Below are 25,121 nucleotides of genomic sequence, written 5' to 3' on the forward strand. Positions count from 1 at the left end.
AATATTTGGAAACTGATGAAGAATCAACAATAAAACATCAACAAATGTGAATATTTTAAAAGACTTAAAATTAACACTGAAAACAGCCCTGACATCTAAGAAAAAAGTACAAGCTATAAACTAATTTGCTCTTCCCGTTCTAACTTACAGTTTTGGCATGACTTACTAGCCCCAAAAGGTACTGGATCAGTTGGACAGGAAAACAAGGAAAAATGATTCATGCTCATCAAATGAGTTATAAAAATCAGTGTACACCAAGATTATATATTGTCCATTCTGAAGGAGGTATATGCCTCCTTGAAATTGATTACATGTACAGATCTGCAGTCATAGGACTGCATACATATTTGTTGACCTTACAAGGCCCAAACTAAAACATGAGGAGATTAAATCCAAGATGACTTCCCTGCTTAGTTTATCAGAAGTTTACTGGTGTCAAGCAAGAATGGAGATCAAATCAGAAGTAGATAAAAATCAGGCAGTAACCGAGTGTGTCAGAAAACAAAAGAAGAAATATAAGGTCAAGGATCAGATGAGAAGGAAGACATGTGGAAAATGCATAAATATAGTTGCAAGTGCATAAAACTCTTGGAACAATCTCATGTTGATGGGATCTAAAGTAGGAATGGTTAAGGAGATGTGAATTTAAACCAAAATATGAAAGGTTAATATTGGCGGCCCAGGATAGTGGAGACCTGCCACCCACTTAATTGAAAACACCAAAACCCTGAAAACCAGAATAAACCCCCTGCGAAAACGAGATGGGACACCCAACTGGCTACAGGACTAAACGGGCACTCAGGTAAATAGCCAGGTCAGACTCTAAACCAGTCACAAGTGGTGTCCCACAGTCACAAAGGCTCTGTCCTCCTGGGCTGCATATACTACTATACAGCTCAGACAGGCAAACACAGGAGGACTACAGCTAACCCGATGACACCAAACACGGAACTGTTCAGGACGCTGAATCTGAACTCGGACTGACAACACTCCACTCTCCAAAAAAATGCCTTTTGGCCACGAAGTCATGGTCAAAGTCATGGTCTCAAAACCAATGCCAAAAAATCATAGTCATCCCATTTGGGAAAAACAAAACACCCACATACCCACATACATGGCAGCACCTTAATACAGAAAGAAAATAAAGAGATCTGGGACCCAGAGGACCCAGGTAGATAGGTAATGGACATATCTCGCCTCATGGAAATCCTTCTATGTAGCCCATCTAATTATCTAATTACTAAGGTTCGCAGGGAGAAATAAAGAGGTTATAGTGTCCCTCTACTGGTCACTCATCAGACCCATCATAGAGTACAATGCCCCATTGAGGGAGTACCTCACAAGACAGACACTCCCCAGCAGGAAAAACACCAAAAGTACCTCATCAAGAGGATTACTGGCCTCAAACATATGTCCTATGCAGCCTGCCTGGAAAAACTCCACCTGTACTCAGTGGCATATCGCTTACTCAGAGGTGATCTCTGCCTGACTTACAAAGCCATGTCCAACTCAGATTTGATGGACATGCTCCACCTAAAGAAATCCAAGTCACTGCGAGCCACTCACTCTAGTGAGCTAAACCTCGCCACAACAATAAATAGAACATGCTGGAGGGATAGATTCCTGTCACAGAGACTCCCCATGATTTGGAACAAAATTCCTAACTACATTAGGCAGAGCCCCTCACTAACACTCTTCAAGAGAAACCTTGACGAATGGATGGGTAACAGAAAATACACCCCTTGGATCACTTCATTGGCTCCTCTTGACAGTGGCTCAGTTAATTAATCAAAGGGGTGGCGAAAGCTGACACACTCTGGTTAGGCTTATAAATGCCCTTGGGTAAACAGCCTCGTACCTACCGATGAACCTATGATAATCCATATGAATTGCAGGAGGAGTCAATTCTGGGCATATTGCAGGTGCCGCGAAGAGCACTTCTGGCTAATATCAAAGACTGAAACAATACTAATTTCATGAAATTAAATATACTTTGACTTAGGAATGGGGACCATTCCCATCATAGTAATAGAAACTTAAAACACTTGGAGAAATTAAAAAGGCATCTTAACGTAGGCTTCTTCTTAAGCTGTGTTTCCAAAGTAAAGACTTAAAAAAAAAAAAAGTAATTGAAAAGTCATGGGCAATCAGACGTTATGCAGCTGAAACACTGGTATGTCCTTAAGTGGTCATTTGTATATATTCTATGGGGCTTCACTACAGGAGGTTTAAGGTATTACACAGAGAAGACTTTATCTTAGCTGAGTCTTTCTCCGTAGTCTTTTTCTTACACAGGCCTGGAATATCTTTTTTTATTTTCAGAAAATGACAACACACACACACACACACACACACACACACACACACACACACACACACACACACACACTCTCTATGGGGGAATGGAGTGTTTATAATAGTATAACCCTATGAACCTTTATCCCAATCCTACAAACCACTGAGGACTTCTGAAATTAGATCTACTGCATACCAAATTCCAATTTATGATTCATGCCAGCTTCAGAGAAATGCAAGACAAATGACAAATAGGAGTTATAATCTGCATAAAATTAAATCAGACATGTCAAGTCACTGTGACTGATGAAGGCAGAAGACACCCAAATTTGTACCACCAATGTATAAAAGGAAAATTCTGGTATCAAAGGGCTGCTCACCAAGAGAAGAGGGGGTTAAGCAGTCGATGGTCTGATTTATTATTCTACGTGGAGGGTGAAAGGACTAACTTCAGGTGAAGTTCCAGGTAACAACAGACTACAAGGGCATAACATTTGCAAACTGCCCTTGGCAGAGTGACATAGTTTTTGTTTGTGCAAATATGTATTTATTTAGACTGACTGGGATAAAACCCTTCTTAGATAAGGCCCAGGGAGAAAAGCTCCAACATTAAACACATATACATAAAATGCAGTTACATTATATCAGAAGGAATACAAAATATTGGTAAGTGTACATACATGAGAGAAGAAGCTTAACTATGGAAATATTAGACAGGGGGAAGGGGGTTGATAATGAAATACACTGTGATATGTTAGTAGCAGAGCAACTATGACAAGATTAATACATATAAGATTGGAATGTAAAGCAATTAGGACAGTGAAAATAGGCGGGGCTACTTGGATGGTTATAAGGAGTATTTTGGATAGATGAGGACAGACAGGGATGAAACTGTAACAGAATGACATATACATTTAAAGCACTACATGTAACTACACAGAGGGGCTGTCTGTGCTGTACAGGAATAAAAAAGGTAAATACTATTGAGTACCCTGACTGCCAAAGAAGGCTCCTTTCATTCTGCCACATCAGTGGAAAACAGGTGACTGGTGAGGGACATAAATTAAGATGTCTGGCAGAAGTGACAAATATTGGGACGTACAGAAAAGTCTGAGGTCTGGACAGGATTAAGAGCAACAGATAAAAAGCTGAAAGCAGCCGACAGCCTGACTGCAATTCAGTAGAAATGTTCTCCAGAAGAAAAAGCAAGCAACTCTACAGCTTCACATCTACAAACTACTGCTGTACATGATCCACTTTGGCTGCCATTATGTATGCAGAATGTTTGGTAACCACATGAAATGCTGGGGCCCGCTACAGCGAGTCACAAAACGTGGAGAATAAATGAGCGAAAGTTCAGACTTGTATATACCAAGTCCGAGATGCCATTTCTGAACATATTCCCTTTTCTCTGAGGTATGGCAATCACGGAGTTCTATATATGCTGTGTATGTGTGTGTGTGTATATATATATATATATATATATATATATATATATATATATATATATATATATATATACATACACACACACACACACACACACACACACACACACACACACACACACACACAAAAAAAGTTTTAAGGGGAGAAGTGATTTTCACTCTTCTCTGGTTATCTGGCTTTTTTTTCTGGCTTTTTGGCACTCAGCATTTCAAGTGCCGAAATTTCAGTAGGGAGATGAATATTCCAAATCCCTTTAGTTTTACTATTTGTGGGTCTGTATCTCAGAGTCGGCCAGTTTCTATATAAAACATTAGACCAGCACTACGAATGGCAGTGCATATTGCGCATGACTTGCAGAGGAAAAAAAGCTGCAGTATGCCCTCTGTTCCTGTGTATTTTCCTTGAGCCTCTCCTAAAGAAGTGGTAGAAGGCCATCTAGGACTTACATGGTTACAAGGGAAGAACAACTTCTGAATGTTGAAAGCTTATTTCTTTGCCCACACTGTAAGGATGTAAGGATAAAACTGCTGACCTTTTCCACATGTTCTGGAGCTGTAAATGTGTATTCAAACTTTGGAACTCCCTGAAATTGCAATTACAAAAGATGGGCTATCAATCATCAACGCTCACCTGGGAATTTATGATATTACATATTCCGCCAAATAATTTATCTAAAAACCAAATAACCATTCTTATTAATATCTTTCTATTAATGAAACTCTACATAGCCACCAACTGGCTTAACCCGTACAAGAACTCCTGGGAGAATTTCAGAATTTTGGTGATTAAACATATACTAGCCCATAAATACATAATAAACAAACAAACCAAAAATCCCAATCACTTTAAACTCTGGGAACAGATTTTTAACATCATACTTACATAAACCACTAATCAAAGATACAATACAACATACACAAGAATCCCAGCAACAGCATGCAGTCATAAACCTAGATATTGTTACTAACCCTGGAGATTGCATTCACAGGAAGTATATGAAGTTAACCAGCTTTATAAATATGAAACTATGAAAGCATCTATGCACATAGTGTAAATATGTTTAATTGTATTGTCTTAGTTATGATTTAGTATAATCTGAATGCAGAAAATATAACACACATCTGTATATGCTAACTTGTATACTGTTGAAAAATAAATAAATATTATTGAAAAGAAGGCTTATTTCTGCCAAGATATTCTTCAGCACCATTTCAAAAGTACATAACGGCACAAGCACACAAACAGATAAAGAGGCACTTACTTTGGTTCGAGAATCCCAAGCTCTTCAAGACATACTTTTAGTGGGACTTTACTGAAAGACCAGGATTCTGAATCCACTAGCTGTGTGATGTGATTCAAGAGCTTCATTTCATAATCAAAGTCAGGAATTCTCCAGTATCCTGTAAGAGATCAAGGGGACAGTCCAGGAAATAAAACAAAAGGTTTACATCACTACTCTTTGTCATTGCCTTATGATCAAGGAGTTTCAGCTTTTAACACATGCAGCCCTGCTGTACGTTACCTTCTACTACAGCGAGATGCAATATCAGACTAAAAGATCTTGTGTACTGCTATGCATATTTGGCCAGTTCAACCATTCTCCTCTTATTGTCTTAAACAGTGGTGGCCAAGACAATCAAATACAAATAAAGCTACCTGACATTTTAAACAGGTACAATAACATTAAACTTTCTTCTGGAAGCTCCAGCCAACTAGTAAGTCTAAAGAGCCATGAATATGTAAGAAGCATTAGGGTGATTTTGATTATTTTTGCAGGTCTTTTTTGTTAAAAAATAATGTCTGAAACTCATAAAATACTAAAATTCAAGTTGCAGCTAAAACATGAATTTTACACCCATTTTTATTACTGTCTGCCTAGATAATCTACTTCCCAGTTTGGTTGAGTACATAATTCTCAGTAATACCTCACTATTCTTTTAATATAGCCACTGAACTAGCCCGCTGAAATTTATTCTTTGAGAGTGCATACTGACTGAAGTAATTAAATCAGTATGGGCTTATTCTATAAGAACTAAAAATGCCTGCTCTTACAGTCTTCCTTTCAGGCTTCTGCAATACACAATGCATTTCCCAGAGTCCATGTGCACAATTATATCTTGATCAAATAAACAAATAATACAAGGTGCTTGTAGAACATGCCACACAATCAAGGTAGTAGGAATGAGTATAAGGGTACACCACCACTATAGTTTGCTTCAAGAAAATTAACATAATCCCTGGGATTGAGAGAGATTCTCGCCACAAGCATTTATTGTCTAACACTGGTATGCCAATTATCATTTATTAGAGAATCTCTGCTTCTAAAACAAGGTAAAGCTGAACTCTGGAGCACCTCTTTAGCAGCTAATCACCCTGTCTCTGAATCAAACACTGCTCTGTCAGACCAGACTACTCCACTCTTCTCCATACTAGCCCATGCATCTCAGTAGCACAGGCACCTCCCAGCACATGCGCATGCACAGACACACACACACACACACACACACACACACACACACACACACCTGCAAATAAGCATCTGCAGACACCTCATACCCTCAGAACCAGGAACTTGCATATCCGCTAGTATGCACACAGACACACATACAGCTTTGATATACTTACCTCCCCCAGTGCAAACACCCACATACACATATCCATGCCCTTTCTCACACACACACACACACACACACACACACACACACACACACACACACACACAGAAAACCCATCTACATAGGTGAAGAGGTGCATGCAGTTTTTCTGCCTCACAAAAAAAAAGGAAGAAGAGAGATTCTCTCATTCATAGGTTCATAGGTGTGTACTAGGCTAATGGCCCTGGAGCCTTTACAAGCCTAGTCCATAGAAGTGCCCTGGCATCATGCCGCCCAACGTTAGTTCCCAGTGCCTCTATCAAGTAGAGCCACTGAAGTGATGCTCAGGGTGAACGTTCTACTATCCATCCACTCATCAAGATTTCTCTTGAAGAGGGTCAGTGAGGTGCTCTACTTGACATGTATGGGAAGTCTATTCCAGAGCATGGACAGTCTCTGGGTGAGGAACCTGTCCCTCCAGCATATTCTGTTGATTGTGGTAATGAGGCTGAAGTCTCTGGAGTGTGTGGTGTGCAGGGATTGGGATTTCTTTAGATGTAGCATTTCTAACAGAGCTGGGTCAGACATGGCTTTGTAAGTCAAGCAGAGATCACTTTTAAGTAGGCGATATGAGACAGAGAATAGCTCGAGTCTTTTGAGTCTGTCCACATAGGACATGCGTTTAAGGCCTATGATCCTCTTCATGAGGTATTTCTGTGGCCTCTCCAGCTGTTGCAGGTGTCTAGTGAGGTACATGCCAAATCGGGCATTATACTCGATGACTGGTCTAATGAGGGAAGAGTAGAGAGAGACGACGACCTCTTTCTTCCTGGATGCAAAACTCTTGATGATGAGATGTGTCACATAGAAGGACTTTCTGACCACAGTGGCAATGTGGTGGTCGAAGGAAAGGTTGCTGTCAACCTGCATCCCCAGATCTCTTATAACACCTTCAGTGTTCAGTGGGCTCCCATCGATGTGGTAATTAGTGGGAATAGAGTTTTTACCAAAGGGGAACGCATATTTTGGCATTAAGGTTAAGGCCATGGTTTTGACACCAGTCATTGGTCTCAGTGAGGCCTTTCTGTAGGATGTATGCATCACTTGGGGAGTTAAAGTAGCTGAAAGTAATTGCTGAGAAAAGCTAAAACCAAACAGAGCGCGCACATTGAAAGGAAACAAGCTGGAGTTAGCAGGACAAAAAGTAAATCAAGTGGCTTGAATGGCTTAAACATCCAAATACGTTTATGGTCATTTGTAAGCCTTAAACACACTAGCGTTTGTCGTACCACATTAAATTCTTCACATCTGCAGACTGCAGTAAATATGCAAAACATGCAACTGCCACAAGCCGATAGACAGCGTTAAATTAATCATTCGCGCCCTAAACATGCGCAGCAAGTCACGCTTCAACGTATGTTAAAGTATATTGTATTTTCTTTTTTACATAGTAGATGGATCGTTAGTAACTGTCTTCTTTATATGTTGCTGGATTGTTTATTGATGAATCATTCGATATGATGTATGGTTATGTTGGTTTTTTATATTTTACTAAGATGTGTTAACATGTTTATAGCTCAATGTAATCGGTAATATTGTTAAATTTTATATCAAGCTTAGTGTTAAATATGTGGTTTCAAAGAAAACTAAAATAATAATGTTTAGTTTTAGTATTGAGAGAATTATTAGTTTTATTGTTTGTTGGTATGTGTAATTTATACTGAGTTGCCGATTATAATATAAAAATATAAAACTTCTATTATTATTCTTGCTTTTGTTTATTTTTAATTTTTTTTAACCATAATATCAAATATTATAAATATAAGCGACATACATTTGATGAATAAAACTTTTAATTAAATATATTTTATATTATCTATTATAAATGTTATGATAAACATTCATCAAATAAGTAATTATATACAGTAATATTACACAAAGCTACTTTAAACTGGTGGTGATAATAAAAATTTATTTAAAAATATACTATACATTTCACATACTTTACTTTAGGGCCTCGCCCATTCAATGGTCAAAGAAGACACACTGGACACATGTTTAAGTATGCACTTAATGATTTTATGATTTTTGCGTTACTTGTTATATGGTCTGTTTAATATTTTTTGTATATTGTCTGATAAAAATTTAATGTGTTTCAACAGGCCGGTGTATATGTTTTGTTCAGGGTTGTTGTTTATGTGAAACAGTTCCAAGTGCTGGACTTTCGAACGCAATTGTTTGATGGAGAAGATATTGATCGGCACTATTGACGGCAATTTTGCGTGTGCTAATAATTAATATTTGGATACCGATAACTATGAACTACGCTTGTTTCCTTCAATTGCGGTTTGTCAGTTTTAGCTTTTCTCAGTTGTTTCAGTTTTGGCCACTAGTTAATAATAGCTCCCAACTTGCAATCGTCTGCGAACTTTGTCAGCCAGAGTCCCTTTGTGTTGGCCTGGACTTCAGAGAAGTAGGTACCAAACAGGAGGGGACCCACGACTAAACCCTGTGGAACTCCATTCGTGACTGGTCGGCAGTCTAACTTGGAGTCAGCTACTTTCACCTGTGGGTTCCATCTGTGAGCCAGTTTGCAACCCACCTGGTGATATAGGGGTTGATGCCTAGCTTACTGAGTTTTTCTAGGATTCCAGAGTGGGGAATGGTATCAAAGGCCTTGGCCAGATCAAGGTAGGCTGTATGAAAGGATAGTTGTGTACACTTACCATAAATGTAGATGTTCGAGTGTATTCACTGTTGCAGTCTTAACCAATGGGTTATCTGGATCCCGGTAGCCCTCGATCGGCCAGAATACCAAAGTTAAGTAAATATGATGTTGGCTGTCGTCGGTTGTAAAGGACGTCCGATACAAATGGAGGCAGCCGACATCACTTCCTCAGTCTTTCTTGACGTAACAGTCAGACAACCCCAGAAAACAAGGCTTAAACCAAAAGCCACTTGGCAAATAACATAGCCTGTACCTCAGGAAAGAAAAACAGGTGAGGACCAAAAGGGGGAAGGAGGGAGGGAAACCAGGACTGCAACAGTGAATACACTCGAACATCTACATTTATGGTAAGTATACACAACTGTACTATGTTCATCGTGTTTCACTGTTGCAGTCCTAACCACGGGTTGACTATCAAAGCCGAGAGAAAAGGGAGGAGGAGCCAACAGAATCAAGGATTGGAAATAATGCCCTTCAGAACAGCAGTGGCAAACCCTGCCCTTGCTCTAGAAAACAAAGGCAAATTATAATGCTTTGTGAAAGTGTGAACAGAAGACCATGTGGCAGCCTCCAAAATTTCTTTAGTAGGGACACCCCTTAAAAAGGCTGCAGAAGTGGAAGCTGCTCTAGTTGAGTGGGTCCTAACCCCTTGAGGAGGAACTTTGCCATGAAAGGAATAACAAAAAGTAATATAATATGCAATCCATTTAGAAATGGTTTACTTAGGAATAGCCTTGCCCTGGGCAAAACTGACCAATAACTGTGCTGATTTCCGAAGGTCTTTAGTCCTGTCCAGGTAAAACCTAAGCTACCTGTGCACATCAAGAGAATGTAGGATCCTTTCACCTCTATTTCGAAAATTAGGAAAGAATGTAGGAAGGTGTATGGACTGATTAAGAGTCAGGCTAGAAACCACCTTAGGCATAAAGGAGGGGTTGGTTCTCAGAGAGACCCTATCTGCATGGAAAAATAAGAAAAGGCTCCACACAGCCATCAAAGCTTGCAGCTCTGAAACCCTCCTTGCTGAAGTAACAGCCAAGAGGAAGGCAGTCTTCCAAGAGAGAAACTTTAAATCTGCAGAGGCAGCTGGCTCAAAAGGAGGAAGAGTGAGTTTCTCTAGAACAAAATTAAGATCCCAGGCTGATGTAGGTGCCCTTCTAGGAGGTTTTAAGTTACAAGCCCCTCTGAGAAATATTTTCATCAGGGGATGAGAGAAAATGTGTTGTTCAAAAGAACAATGAGCAGAAATGGCTGAAGCATGGATCTTGATAGAGGAAAAATAAAGACCACCCTGAAGCAAATCAGCCAGGTATTCCAGGATCAGAGGAAGGGTAGGCTGAGAAGAAGATTCCCCTCTAGCCTGCATCCAATGAGAGAACCTTTCCCATTTGTCAGCGTAAGACTTCCTAGTGCTAGGCCTCCTGGCCTCCCACAGCACGTCAACCACCTCCTGGGAAAGGGAAGAAGAAAAGGAAGGAGTCATACAATGAGCCATGTTGCCAAATGGAGAGACTGAAGATGAGGATGTAGAATGCTTCCCCCTTCCAGAACCAAAAGATCTGGCTTCAGAGGAAGATGCCAAGGAGGAAATTGGGAGAGACTGCGAAGCAGTGGGTACCAATGCTGCCTGTGCCAGTCTGGAGTTATGAGAATAGTCCTTGGTCACTCGTCCCTGATCTTGAACAATACTCTGGAAAGAAGAGGAAGAGGAGGGAAGGCATAAACTGACAGCAGTATCCAAGGGAAGGACAGAGCATCCACTTTCTAGGCTCTGCTGTGATGCTGTCTGGTGCAAAAAAGAGGTAGAAGATGGTTGTCTGGAGAGGAAAAAAGATCCACTTGAGGAGTGCCCCAACGTTGAATGATGCTGTAAAAAACTGCTCTGTTCAGCTGCCATTCGTGAGGATCCAGGGTCTGTCTGCTTAACTGGTCTGCCAAAACATTGAGCCTCCTGGAAGAAGCTGAGGTAGGAGATGCAGGCCCAGGGATGCTGCTATGGACCAAAGACTCGTGCTCTGTCTGCACAGGAGGCAAGAATGATTCCCTCCCTGCTTGTTGATGTACCACATGACTGTGGTGTTGTCTGTCCTGACAAGCAGGGTTCCTGGAGATGTTTGAAAGCTACTAAGGCCTGCTGGACTGCCATCAACTCCTTTAAATTTATGTGCAGGTGCATCTGCTGGGCATTCCAACTTCCCTGTATGCATCTGCCATCCAGGTGAGCTCCCCAAGCATAGTCCGATGCATCTGTGATAAGAACTTGAGTGGCAAGGGGTGGGCAAAAAGGCATGCCTTTATTCTGTAGACAGGCTGTTGCCCACCATAGAAACTCTGTCTGCAGACATGAAAGCAGAGGAATTATCACATCCAGGTCCTGTGTGTGTTGACACCAAATGTTCTTGAGGTACCATTGCAATTTCCTCATATGCAGTCTTGCATATGGAATCATGAGAATGCAAGAGGCCATGAATCCCAGAGCTTGCAGGTATTTCCTTGCAGAGAGCTGGGACAGGCTTGCCAAGTCCTTGAAGTAAATTGAAAGAGTTGGCTGCTTCTCCTGGGTGAGATATATCATCTGGGTGGCTGTGTTCAGACTCGCTCCCAGGAAGGTTATCTCTTTGGATGGCACCATTTTTGATTTTTCCTCGTTGAGAGTGTAACCCAGGGAACAGAGAAGAGTCTTTACAAATTCCAGATCCTTTAACAGCTGTTCCTGAGAATTTGCTTGAATTAGACAGTCGTCCAAGTATGGATAAATCTGAATTTTCTTCTGCCTGCAAAAAGCAATGACTGGAGCCAGGCACTTTGTGAAAACTCTGGGAGCAGTAGATAAGCCAAAGGGCAGCACAAAGAATTGATAATGTTGCTTGCCCACCCTGAAACAAAGGTATTGCCAGCAACATTCCCTGATAGGATGTGCAGATAAGCTTCTTTGAGATTCAACGTTACCAGCCAGGAATCCTTTTCTAACATTGGCAGCAACTGATGCAGAGTGAGCATTTTGAACTTTGGAATTATCAAGAAAGAGTTCAGGAGAGATAGATCTAGGATAGGACACCAGGTGCCTTCTTTTTTTGGAACTAGGAAAAGCCTGGAATAGAAACCCTGGCCAACCTGCTGAGCAGGAACCGATTTTCTTGCTCCCAGATGTAACAGAGACAAAATTTGCTTTTCTACTTCTGCCCTTTGGTTTGGAGGAGTGTCCAGGAATCCTTTGGGTACTGGAAAGGTGTGGAAAGTAAACTTGTGTCCTAGGGATACAGTTTTGAGAACCCATTTGTCATCCGTGATGATGGCCCAGACATTTGCAAAAAGGGCCAACCTTCCCCCTAAAGGACTCTCCGGGCAGGCAAGAACAGGCAGAAGTTGGACAGAGCTATTGAGAATGTTTAGACTGAGATGCAGGCTTAGAACTTCTCGCCTTGGAAGAGGAAGCCTGCCAACGCTTAGACCTTTGAGGAGTAGCCACCTGTCCCCTAGAAGATTTGTAACCTCTGGTCCTAGAACAGCTCTGTCTACTGGTATCAGGGAATGTCCAACTCTTAGAAGGGTAATTCCTGCTAAAGCGAGGAGGCTGAACTTGCAGAAAGTCTTTAACAGTCTGCACAGACATGGCCTCGTCTTCCATCTTCTTGAGCACTTCCTCTGCTTTGCTGCCAAAAAGACTGTCCTTATGCAAAGGTACATCCAAAAGCTTAGCCTTGACAGGCTCTGGTAGGGGCTGCTACCTGAGCCAAGCGTGCCTTCTAATAACAGAGCCAGTAGCTGTAGCCCTACAGGAGGCTTCTAGAATGTCAAAACCACAATGTAATGAATGTTTATTGACAAGACTGGCAGAATTCAGCAAATCCTGCATATCCTTACTCTCCGCCAACTGAGGCACACTTGCTATCCTAGACTTAATAATTTCCAAGGTGTGCTGCTGGTACTTCAGCATACGAAAAAGACAATTAGTAGACCTAATAGCAAGAGTGGCAGAGGTATAAACCTTTTTACCCCACCTATCAAGGTTCCTAGATTCCCTGTCAGAAGGAACAGGATTATTAGTAACAGTGGCCTTAACTCCTTTAGGGCCTTGAGAAATAACCTCAGGATCAGCCAACGGATTCCTGAACAGAAACAAATGAGAATTAGGGACTCTATAGTAACTGTCAGGTTTCCTGGGAGCAGGAGGAACAGAATTTGGAGTCAAGGAATTTTCCAGAAAAACATCATCAACCACTTCCAACACAGGTGGAATAGCCAAAGGCTTATGCTGAGGCAAATCCAAAAACTCTCTAATCCTTTTCTTAGAAAGGGGATAATCCTGACTTTCCCATTTAAAATGCTCCCCGAGAGTATTTAAAGTATCACCAAAAGAACAATCTTCTGGAAGAGAAGCAGAAGGGATGGACTCATCTGTGTCTGAATCCTCAAAAGGAGAGAAAGCTTGAGAAACTTCCTCTTCATCAACAGAAATGCTAGAAGTAGCAGAACCTGAAAAAGACTAAGCCTCAGGAGAGACATCCCTACCTCTTTTTGAAGGAGGAGGCTGTGAACCCCTAATAAGAGTTAAAAGGTCATCAGCCATTTTAACCATTTGTGAATGAGGGAACGAGAGGAAACTGGGGCCAGTTTCTTCACAGGCTTATGACTGGAAGATTTGCCTGCAAGTCTAAAGGACTCGGGAGGCCTGGCAACTGCCGAAGTTGCAGCCGAAGTCGTCGGTATGAGCTTGCTGTGTGAATGAAGAACGGAGGCCTTGGACCCTGGAGTCAGCTTCGGGGCTCCGGATGCAGCTGAAGAGGCAACAGGCGGCAGGTCAGAAGGCAAACTGGAGGCTGGAGGCCTGGGGACCTCTGAAATGGTCTCAACCGAGGCCTGTGGTTGAAAATCTGCAGGCTGCAAGGGCTGCAAAGGCACCTCACTGGCTACCGCATGACTGACGACCATCCTAACATCATCCGAGGACTTAACCTTCTGAAGCCTGTCACGGTCCTTATCCTTATGTTTTTTGGGTATATCCGAAGCCTGAAGACCAGCAGATGCCATACCAACAGACTTAGGCCAAACTCCAAAATGTTAAGCTAAAAGCTTAGCCCGATGACAAATAGTATGTAGATTAAAGGAGGCACAGAGATCACAATTAGGAACGTCGTGGTCAAGGCCTAAACAAATAATACAATGGGAATGAAAATCTCTATGGGGAATCTGCTTTCCACAGGTAAGACAATTATTAACCTTTTCTGACATTCGTTAAGGCAAGAAAAGAGGATCCCCAACGGGGTACTTAGCTGTAGCTGACTTCAACTCTGTAGTAGGAAACAAAAAAGGTAAACTGCCAACTGGCACTCATGCAAGAAATGCTTCGGGCACCGTGGCAAGGAAGACAGAGGAAGTGACGCTGGCTGTCTCCTTTTGTATTGGACGTCCTGGCGTCCTTTACAACCGACAACAGCCAACGTCATATTTACTTACCTTTGGTATTCTGGCCGATCGAGGGCTACTGGGAGCCCGATAACCCATTGGTTAGGACTGCAACAGTGAAATACGATGAACATCCACCTTGCCTTCATCCACAGCTCTGGTGACTGACTCAAAGAAGTAGACCAAGTTGAGCAGGCATGATCTACCCTTCACAAAACCAAACTGTGTGAGATCCAGAGTTTGGAGATTCCCTATATCCTTGTTTATTAGGTCCATGATGATGTGTTCCATAGCACTGCATATCAGACTTGTCAGGTTAATGGGGCAATAGTTCCCAGGGTCTGTAGCCTCTCCTTTGTGGAGAGGGAGGACTGCAGCAGGGACAAAGCCTGAGGTGAGGCTGTAATTGAACAGGGCACACAGGTGAGGTGCCAGTTCACTCTGTAGTTCATGTAGAGCACAGCCAGGGATATTGTCAGGTCCCATAGAAGCTGTATTCCTGGCCTTGGACAGTGCTGTTTTAACCTGTGCAGCAGTAATACTGGGTGCCTGCCAATCTACTGGTACTGTGATTGGTCCTTGGGGGGGGGGTAAAGTTGGCACTGAACCTGTCGGCCAGTATACTGGCAATACCTGTTGGCTCGGTATAGGAGGTACCACTGTGCAGTAGCTCAGAGCAAATCTGGGTATTGCCATGGAGATTCTTTAAATAACTATAGAAGGTCTTGTGGTTGTCTTTACTAGCTGCTGTAATTCTGTTTTCATAGCTAGCCTTAGAAGATTTGATGAGGGATCTCAACTTTTTGTTGAGGCTGATAAGGGAGTTTTTCCAGTCTTGGGACTTCACCTTATCCCACATCAGTATCCTCCTTCTGTTGTACAATTTGTCTATGGCATGGGACCACCGGAGTGGCTTCCTTTTTTTGGGGGAGAGTGTCTTGGTTCTATTGGGTATGGCGAGATCCATGCATTTGTGTACGTCTTCATTCGGTGCACTGGTGTATGATTCGGCGGTCATGCAACTATTCTGCATTTGCATGGGTGCCGTGAAGTAAGCCACCTCTGCTTTTAGGAGATCAAAGTTAGCTTTGGAGAAGTTTTTCATGGTGGTTACCTTTGCGGGGGGTGGGAGGGATGTGGATTTCCAAGGTGATTAGTTTGTGGTCAGATCTAACCAGGGAGGAGTTGACTATTGGTGTAGAGCAAAGGTCGCCCATGTTAGCAGTGACCAGGTCAAGGATGTTGCTACCTCTAGTGGGGGTAAGAACGAGTTGGTCCAGGGCATTGGAATCAATGAATTCCAGGAATCGCTGGGCAAGTGTATTGGTACATGAATAGTTTTCCCAGTTAATGGAGGGAAGTTGCCCAGTATGAGAGTGTTAGATTGGACCCTAATATTCTCCAGGGTACACATACATCAAGTGAAATGCAATCTCTTAAGTGACAGCCTTATTAAAAAGTGATCTAGCTCACGGGTGCCCTGGAAACATAGCTCATCTATGTACTTGAAATAAAAACATGTTTGTGAAAAAAATATATTAAACATAATTTTTTTCAAATAATGTCATAAAAAAAGTTGGCATATGCAGAATCAAAGGGGTATCCATTTCAGTTTCCTCAGTGATCAGAGCTCTATCCTGGTATATAAAAAAAAAAATAATGAATTTATATATCTTTGCCGATTATGAAAACAAAAAAAATCAATAATATAGTACTTGCAGAGGCCATCATTTAAAAAAACAAATACAAAACATCTACACCATGTACATGCAGAATGTTTGCATATAAACTGGCAAACAATCAATCAGAATCTGGCAAATTCCATCTTGCCAAACAATATCTACAAATGTCAGTGGTGTTAACAGGTAGTACACTTGCCGTTGATGCTGGAAGACAGAAGGGTTATGTGTTCTAGTCCCACTCCAAGTCACTACATTGCTGACAGTGCAGTACAGCATTGGGAAAGGAGGGAGTGCCATGATCCTAGGTGTGTCATCATTTGGATGAGATGTTAAACTGAGGTCCCATCTGCTTGAGTTGGTGGTAGCTCAGGTGTAAAAGATCCCATGGCACCTACTAAAAGAGTAGGGAAAGTTTTCTGATACCCTGGCCAAATTTTACCCAGTAGCAGAAATACCACTTTGAGTCTCCCCTTAAAACAGGTTACTAGCCCACTGGCACTATATGGCAAGCAGTAGTGATGCAAGATTTACCTTGCTGCATTCCCTGGTGCTGACAGTAAGCCCGTATTAATATATCATACATCTGTTTGGTCCATCCCTTGGTAGAGAATTTGAGGATCAAAATGAAATCTGTTAACCCAGTAAGCAATCACCAGCAGTCGCTTAATTTTGGTTTTTATGTCAGAGAAATATATACCAAAGAGGAGGGATCCCAGGACAGAGCCTGGTGGTACACCACTGGTGATATTTTTCTGTCTAGAGCAAATACCCCGACCATAATGGTATGAGTTTTGTCAAACATTCAATTATCTACCCAGGAAACTATGTATGGGTTAGTGTTCAGTAGGGAGATTTTTCATTAATGCCATGATGAGGAATAGCTTCAAAGACCTTAGAATGGTCCAAATAAGCAGAGTGGATTGTATGCCCCTTATCCATGGGGTCAATAATCCTTTCAAAGGACTCAACCTGCTAGGTTGAGCAGGCATGATCTACCTTTTCCAACATCAAACTGGTATATATCCATGGATATAAAATCATCTATTAAAAAAATGAAATGATGAGACGATACCAGGCTCTCACCATAAAACAAAATGTTAACGACACATAAGCGCTTTCACAGCTCTTGCTGCTTCTACAAATGTCAATACAAAGTAGAACAAAATACAACAATTTATATATAGCTTACTCTCAGTCACATGTACAAATCAATTAATCAATTAAAAACTCTCTCAAACTTTAACGTAACAACCAGTCTAACACTTGTCATTAAGCCCTGAGCCATGGTCAGCTGTTAGTCTAGTGCTCTCCAAACACTCTGTGGAATTCCTGATATTGCCTTGCTTCCTGTTAATTTCAACCCTACCAATGACCTGAAACTTAAAACTGTGTGGATTAGAGGTATCCCTCACATGTTTAGACAAAGCACTACATTCTGTCCATTACTATGGCGTAAATGCTCTGCTATACGTTTCCTTAGCATTCTATCAGTTTTTCCTATATAAAAGTTTGTGCAGGCCGTGCAACATGCTAAATAAACTACATGAGAGGAGCTGCAAGTGGCATGTACGTTAAAAACATATTGTCAACCCTGATCAGGATGTTCAAACACAACTGAGCTATCAATATAGCTACAATATTTACAAGAATGACATGGTCTAGTACCTGCTCATTTAGCTCTATCAATGCCTTTACAACATTTCCCATCTATAAATTGTTTAGGGTAACATAGCATTTGCTTCAAGGACTTAGTCAACAAAACACCTATAAAACAAAATATGCTTATCATATAAATCCACCAACACATATCTCAGTTCCCAAATTGACATAACAAGATTGGCGTAGCTGTTGGCACAAGATGTGCCAATCGCTGCGCCATCTCTCTGTAAATAATTTCCATTAAAGAAAAAAACACTTATGCAAAACCATCTCAAGTAAATTACAGAATTCCACTTCACTATCACTAAAATGTGTTGATCTATCAAAAATTGCTTAACCCACTCGACACCTAAAACATTCGGTATAACGGTAAATAGTGAACTGACATCTAAGGTCACTAAATACCATTCTTCCACACTGAAAAAAAGATTGAGTAAAGTCATAAAGATTCACTAAAAACTGCCTAGAATCACTCAAGATGTGACGTTTAGTGTCTAAAGTAGGTCTAAAATGCTTCTGTAGAAAAACAGACATTATTCTGTACGACACTTCCATCTTGAGATTATAGGTCTCAGCAGTGGATCAGTATGATCTTTGTGTAACTTGGAAAGACCCTGGATGAAAGGTATCAAGGGATTATTTACATAAAAATAATCAAAGTTTTATCAATCCAATTCATTGACAGCAAAGAGCCCAATTTATTTTTCATTCTATTAATTTTGTTATTAACTTCAAAAAGCGTTATTTGTTTATAAAAAGAGGTGTCAGCTAATATATCAATACATCCATACAGAATCTAAAACTACTATTGAGCCCCCTTTGTCAGCCAGGAGTATAAAAAGAAGCTATGTACTCACCATGTTTGTTGTCCATCTCGCCATTCATTCTTACTTGGATGGGTTCGGGCACTCGGCCGAATACACCAGCTGGAAGTCTCAAACTTGGCTCATGGCAAGGTAGGTATCCCATGATGCAATGGTGCAATTCCCCAGATTTTGTTTGTTTCTAACAGTAATAAGGACTAATATAATGGTATGACACCAGGTCAAGAAAAAAAAACAAAGAGTCAAAGGAGCTCATGTATAAGAGGAGAAGGCCTCCACCAGGTCCTCTAGGAGTCCTTGGATGGGGAAAGGTGGGGGGTCTAAGAATGAATGGCGAGATGGACATCAAACATGGAATGTTATGTTGAGTACATTACTTCTTTATGTTATGTTGTCTTATCTCGCCTTCATTCTTATTTGGATGGGACAGCATCCCTAGCATCTTTTTCCAGGGTGGCGCACAGGAGTACACCTTTGAGCACAGTGGAACCAAAGGAGGCCTTGTCCCTGGAGGCTAAATCAACTTTGTAATGAGTGATAAACATGTGAGGATTAGCCTGCGTAGTGGCAGCACAAATACTGTCAATAGACATTCTGGCCTGGAAAGCAGAGGACTTTGCTAATGCTCTAGTTGAGTGACCTCTAATTCTGAATGGTGAATTTCTATTATTGGAGGTGTATATAAAGGCGATACAACTTGAAAGCCAATTTGAAAGGGTGACTTTAGACTGGTATACCCTTTTTTGCCTCAGAGAAAGAGATGAATAATTGTTCAGATTTCCTGAAATCTTTAGTTCTATGCAAATAGAATCTGAGCTGTCTACGCACATCCAATTGGTGGAGTTTACAGTCTGCCTTGTTGCTATGATTGAGAAAAAACACCGGAAGCTCAATAGATTGATTTATATTGGATTGAGAGCAAACCTTAGGAGCAAACCTTAAGTATAAAGGATGGATTAGTTCGTAGTGATAACCTATCCTTATGGACAATCAGATATGGTGGTCTGATTGATGGTGCTTGCGACTCAGACTCTTCTAGCAGATGTTACAGCTACTAGACGGATGGTCTTCCAGGAAAGAAATTTGAGGTCACAAGATGAAGAGGGCTCGAACGGTGGCAATGTTAGTTGAAACAGGACAAAATTTAAATCCCAAGAAGTAAGTGGTTCTTTAAAAGGAGATCTCAATAAGGAAGTGCCTTTTAAAAATGCTTTACACAACCTGTGTGAAATTAGGTTAGGAGTATGCTTACCAGTGTGAAAGTTTGAGATTGCAGCCAGCTGAACTCTAATAGCTGCTGCAGCCGAGCCTTGCTGGAAGAGTTCTGCAAGAAATTCTAAAATAGATTGAGCTGGAGCAGAAAATGGGTCAAGGTTTCTGGTTTATGCCTGGTGGGAGAACCTCTTCCATTTGCTAGTATATAGTTTTCTAGTAGAATCTTTATGAGAGGATATCAGTATGCGTTTAACTGCTGGAGTGAAGTTTTGAAGCCTGACTAAGTTGGGAAGTGGAGCAGCCATGCTGTCAAGTTGAGGGTGTGGACAGAAGGATGAAGTATTCCTGACATATGTGTCAGAAGGTCTGGAACTGGGTCCAGAACTCACAGCTTCTCCTGCACATGAGATAAGAGGAAGGGGAACCATATCTGATGAGGCTAATATGGGGCAATTAGAATTAGCCTGCTTCCCAACGATCTTGCTTTCTGAATGACTGAGTATGAGGGGAAACGGGAGAAAAGGCATAAAGAAGTCCCGAGTGCCAATCATGAAGAAGTGCGTCTCTCGGTGTCTCCCCCAGAGGGGGGATTAGGGCAAAGTAGTTGCTGCATTTGGTATTTATGGGAGTAGCAAAGAGGTCGCAGCAAGGCTTGACCCTTCTTCTTCTTTTTTTGACTGCTCCTGTTAGGGGTCGCTACAGTAGATCAACTGTTTTCATTTCTTCCTGTCCTCTGCATCTTGCTCTGTCACACCAACCACCTGCATGTCCTCTCTCACCACATCCATAAACCTTATCTTAGGCCTTCCTCTTTTCCTGTTACCTGGCAGTTTCATCCTTAGCATCTTTTTCCCCAATATATTCTGCATCCCTCCTCAGCACATGTCCAAACCAACATAATCTTGCCTCTCTGGCTTTGTCTCTAAACCTTCCAACCTGGGCTGACCCTCTAAAATACTTATTCCTAATCCTGTCCATCCTCGTCACACCCAGTACAAATCTTAACATCTTCAACTCTGCCACGGCAAGCTCTGACTCTTGCCCTTTTGTCAATGCCACTGTCTCCAACCCATATAACACAGCTGGTCTCACTACCCTCGTGTAGACCTTCCCTTTCACTCTTACTGGTACCAGTCTGTCACAAATCACTACTGACACTCTTCTCCACGCACTCCATCCTGCATGTACTCTCTTCTTCACCTCTCTTCCACGCTCACCATTAATCTGAACTGTTAATCCCAAGTATTTAAACTCATCCACCTTCGCCACCTCTACTCCCTGCATCTTCACCATTCTTCTATCCTCCCTCTCATTAACACACATATATTCTGTCTTAGTCCTGCTGACCTTCATTCCTCTTCTCTCTACAGCATATCTCCACCTCTCCAGGGTCTCCTCCACCTGTTCCCTACTCTCACTACAGATCACAATGTTATCTGCAAACATCATAGCCCACGGGGACTCCTGTATGATCTTGTCTGTCAACCTGTCCATCACCATTGCAAATAAGAAAGGGCTCAGAGCTGATTCTTGATGTAATCCCACCTCCACCTTAAACGCATCTGCCACACCCACCACAAACCTCACCGCTGTCACACTACCCTCGTACATATCCTGTACACTCTTACATACCTCTCTGACATTCCCGACTTCCTCATACAATACCACAACTTCTCTCTAGGCACCCTGTCATATGCTTTCTCTAACTCCACAAAGACACAATGCAACACCTTCTGACCTTCTCTGTACTTCTCCATCAACACTCTCAGAGCAAACATTGCATCTGTAGTGCTCTTTCCCATTTCAGGAAAATCTGTTCAGTTATGCTCTTGTTTAGAGACCACTCGTGAGGCATCAATATTGCCCTGCTTAACTTGCCCACTATCACTTTGTATTTCCCTGGGATGTGCATTGCTACTAGAAAGCGTTGGGAAGAGATTGCCCATTGCCAAACTCTCAGAACTTCTCGACAAAGGGGATATGTCCTGGCTCTGCCTTGTTTGTTTATATACCATACCGCCGACATATTATCTGATTGTATTGTAGTTGTCCCTAGTGGAAGACAGTCTTGGAGTGCCTGCAACGCTAGAAGCACTGCTCTCATCTCTAGAACACTGATATGCAAATAGGCCTCATGTTCCTGCCTGGTGCCTTGGACTGACCTTCCCAGACAATGCCCCCCCACCCTATCTGGGAATCGTCTGTGGTTACTGTAGCAACAGGTAGCTGTGGTATAAAGGGACTTTCAATAGTCACGTGACTGGACTGAATCCACCACTATAAGTCTCTCTTGCATGATTCTGTTATTCTGATAAGATGGGACATGGGAAGTTCTTGAAATGACCACTGAGAAAACAGGAGCCATTGAAGGATTCTCATATGCATCCTGGCCAGAGGAACTAGAGTTATGGTTGAAGCCATGGTTCCTAGAACTTTTAGGACTACTTTTGCCTTGACTTTGTCCTTGGAAAGAAGGTGGAGTATTTGCTGTCTGAGGGCAGAAATTCTGTTGGGCAGAAGACGTGCCATCATAGAAATGGTGTCTAGGTTTGTTCCTACGAAAGTAATATGTTAACAAGGCAGATTTTTGCAAATTGACTGTTATGCCTAACTGAGCACATTTCCAGTGTGGCATCCCTGGCTTGTTGCAGTAGATGCTTGGTGGTGGCAGTTAGGAGCCAGTCATCCAGATATGGAAACACTTGGAATCCCAGACGTCTCAAGTAAGCTGTTACTACTGCCATGCACTTGGTGAACACACGGGGGGCTGTAGTGAGACCAAAGGCAGAGCTTGGAACTGATAATGACTGGCTCCCAGCCGGAAGCTTAAATGACTCCTTGATGCTCTGTCCATTTTTTATGTGGTAGTACGCATCTTGGAGGTCTACTGAGCACATCCAATCGTCTCTTCCTAAAAAGGGAAGAACTGACTGCAGTGTCACCATTCGGAACTTGGACATTCTGACGGATTAGTTTAGCTTGCTGAGATCCAGTATAGGTCTCCAGTGCCCTGTTCTTTTTAGTACTAAAAAGAATCTTGAGTAAGTTCCGAATCCTATTTGGTCTGAGGGGACTTCTTGGATGACTCTTTTGTCTAGCAACTTTTGTATTTCTGTAGTTGCTTGCTCCCTGACTGGGTAAAACACCTGGGATTGTTCTGATATGTGGGAGAGGATGAGAAATGGGAATGGAATAGCCTCTGGATATTATGCCTTGCACCCATTATCTTTTGTGATATTTTGCCATGCTTCTGGGTACAAAGATAAACGTCCCCTGACTGCCTCCAGAGTAGAGCAGGCGGGTCTCCTTTCAGGAGTGCTGGTAGGGACGTCCACGAAAGGAATCATGGTTGCCCTGGTTTTGCAGACCCCCTCTGCCTCTAGGACGACGTCTACCCTTGCTGCCTCCCCCTCTTCCCACGGGGAAGGGGTCACCTCGTACATCTTGGAAAGCTCCCTGGGATCTTTTGAACCATATTTTCCCACTCTTCTGACCTTTGGGATAAGGTCTTAAAGGTATGGAAAAGCATACTCCAACGGCAGGGAGAGTTTTCCCTTCCTGCTTGCATCCGGTGAGTGTGTCTTTAACTTTAGGTCCAAAAAGTGAGGAACCATCAAAAGGGACATTGGTAAAGGTAGACTTGAAAGGTTCCGCAAAATTACAAAAGCGCATCCAGGAGTGTCTCCTTAGGGAAACTCCTGAAGCAGCTGCCCTACTCACTCCATCCGCAGCATATGATATCAGTCTCATGGAGGAGCTGACGATGGAATTTAAGGTAGCTAACTGGGAGTTGACCTTTTCTGGCATCCCGGCAGTCAAACAACCTTGTAAAGTATTCCCTAACTCCTTCAGGAGATCTCTTTGTAGCCTTGTAAAATGTGTAAGGTAGTTCAGCAATCTCAGTGTAAAAGTCGCTGACGAAAATACATGCTTCCCATATCTGTCCATCATACGAGAATCTTTGGTCGGAGGATGGACAGATGAGGACGTCTCAGATAGTTCCTTCTTAGTAGCTGCTACCACCACCATAACATCGACAGGCACACCTTTAGTAAGGAATTATTTTCCCATGGGGGCTGATAAAAACTTGTTTGGCCTCTGAGGGATTGGTTCCTTAGTGTCAGGTGACTCACACACCTTTCGACTGACTAACCCCATTAGCTCATCAAAAGGCAGAGACACCCAGGAGGCTAAAGGTTGAGATTCAAAAGCCTTCAGGTACACAGACTCCTCATTAGAAGGGGGGATGGTGTTCCAGCCGCCTCTCTGTTTTAGGATCTTAAGGATATCTGCAAAGGAGATATCTTCATAGGACGACCATGGGGACCCTTCTGACTCCTCGAGGTCAGTGTCTGAGGTGACAGACTCATCAGGGGAGTCTAAATACTTCCACTTGCATGTTCTCTTCTGAGGGGCTCTTCAGAGGGATATTATGGGGAGGTCTCGGAAGAGTGGGGATCACCCAATGGGGGTTCATAGGTAGGTACTAGGCTATCGGTCATACAATACAAGCCACCCAAGAAAATTATTTTCCTATGGCCCTGTCGAGCAGAGCCACAGAGGTGATCCCCGGGGTGAATTTCCCATTTCCCATCAAATCAAGATTTTTCTTGAAGAGTGTTAATGAGAAGCTTTGTATGATATAGATAGATACTTTGTTCCAGAGTATGGGAAGTCTCTGGGACAGGAATCTATCCCTCCAGCATGTTCTGTTTATTGTGGTGACAAGGTTTAGGTCCCTAGAGTGTGTAGCTCGGTGGGATTAGGACTTCTTTAAATGGAGCATGTCCAACAGCTCTGGGTTTGACACAGCTTTGTATGTTAGGCAGAGATTGTCTCTGAGTAGGCGATATGCGATGGAGTAAAGTGGGAGTTTTTTTTAGACGGTCTGCGTAGGGCATCTGTTTGAGGCCAGTAATCCTCTTTGTGAGGTTCCTGAGGCTTTGAGTCTCTGCTGTCCCATGGATGGGGTGGTGCAGAGACAGTAGGCGGTGCTTTGGGGGGACGAATGCCAGTAGCCTTGTGTAGAGCTGTAGAGGGGGACAGGACACTACGCATCAGTTCAAAAGCAGAACCCACTGGTTCCGAGGATACCAAGGACACCCCCAGCCCCAAAGAGACTGGCTCTGAAGCTGATGTAAACGCCGAGCTCACCTAAGCTGACGCACCGAGAGGTAGACTCGGAACCAAAGAAACTCTGGTCTGAGCATCCCCCTTGGGGCCGACCAGAGAACTTTGGCTCCCAGACACCCCGGATGGCACTGAGAGT

At 42.4% G+C, this 25,121-nt stretch overlaps 1 protein-coding gene across 1 annotated transcript in view; it reads right to left on the bottom strand.

Annotated features, from left to right (window-relative positions):
* Positions 1-25,121, bottom strand: part of DSCC1 (DNA replication and sister chromatid cohesion 1) — a 477,417-nt gene that overhangs the window by 207,102 nt on the left and 245,194 nt on the right. The window contains exon 6 of the mRNA XM_044067559.1: positions 5,006-5,144. Coding sequence (XP_043923494.1) covers positions 5,006-5,144 — 139 coding nt within the window. The remainder of the gene's footprint in view (positions 1-5,005; positions 5,145-25,121) is intronic.

The sequence above is a fragment of the Protopterus annectens genome, chromosome 3.part1 (genome assembly GCF_019279795.1).
Source record: "Protopterus annectens isolate FY-2018-M chromosome 3.part1, PAN1.0, whole genome shotgun sequence".
In the NCBI taxonomy this organism is placed as follows: Eukaryota; Metazoa; Chordata; order Ceratodontiformes; family Protopteridae; genus Protopterus; species Protopterus annectens.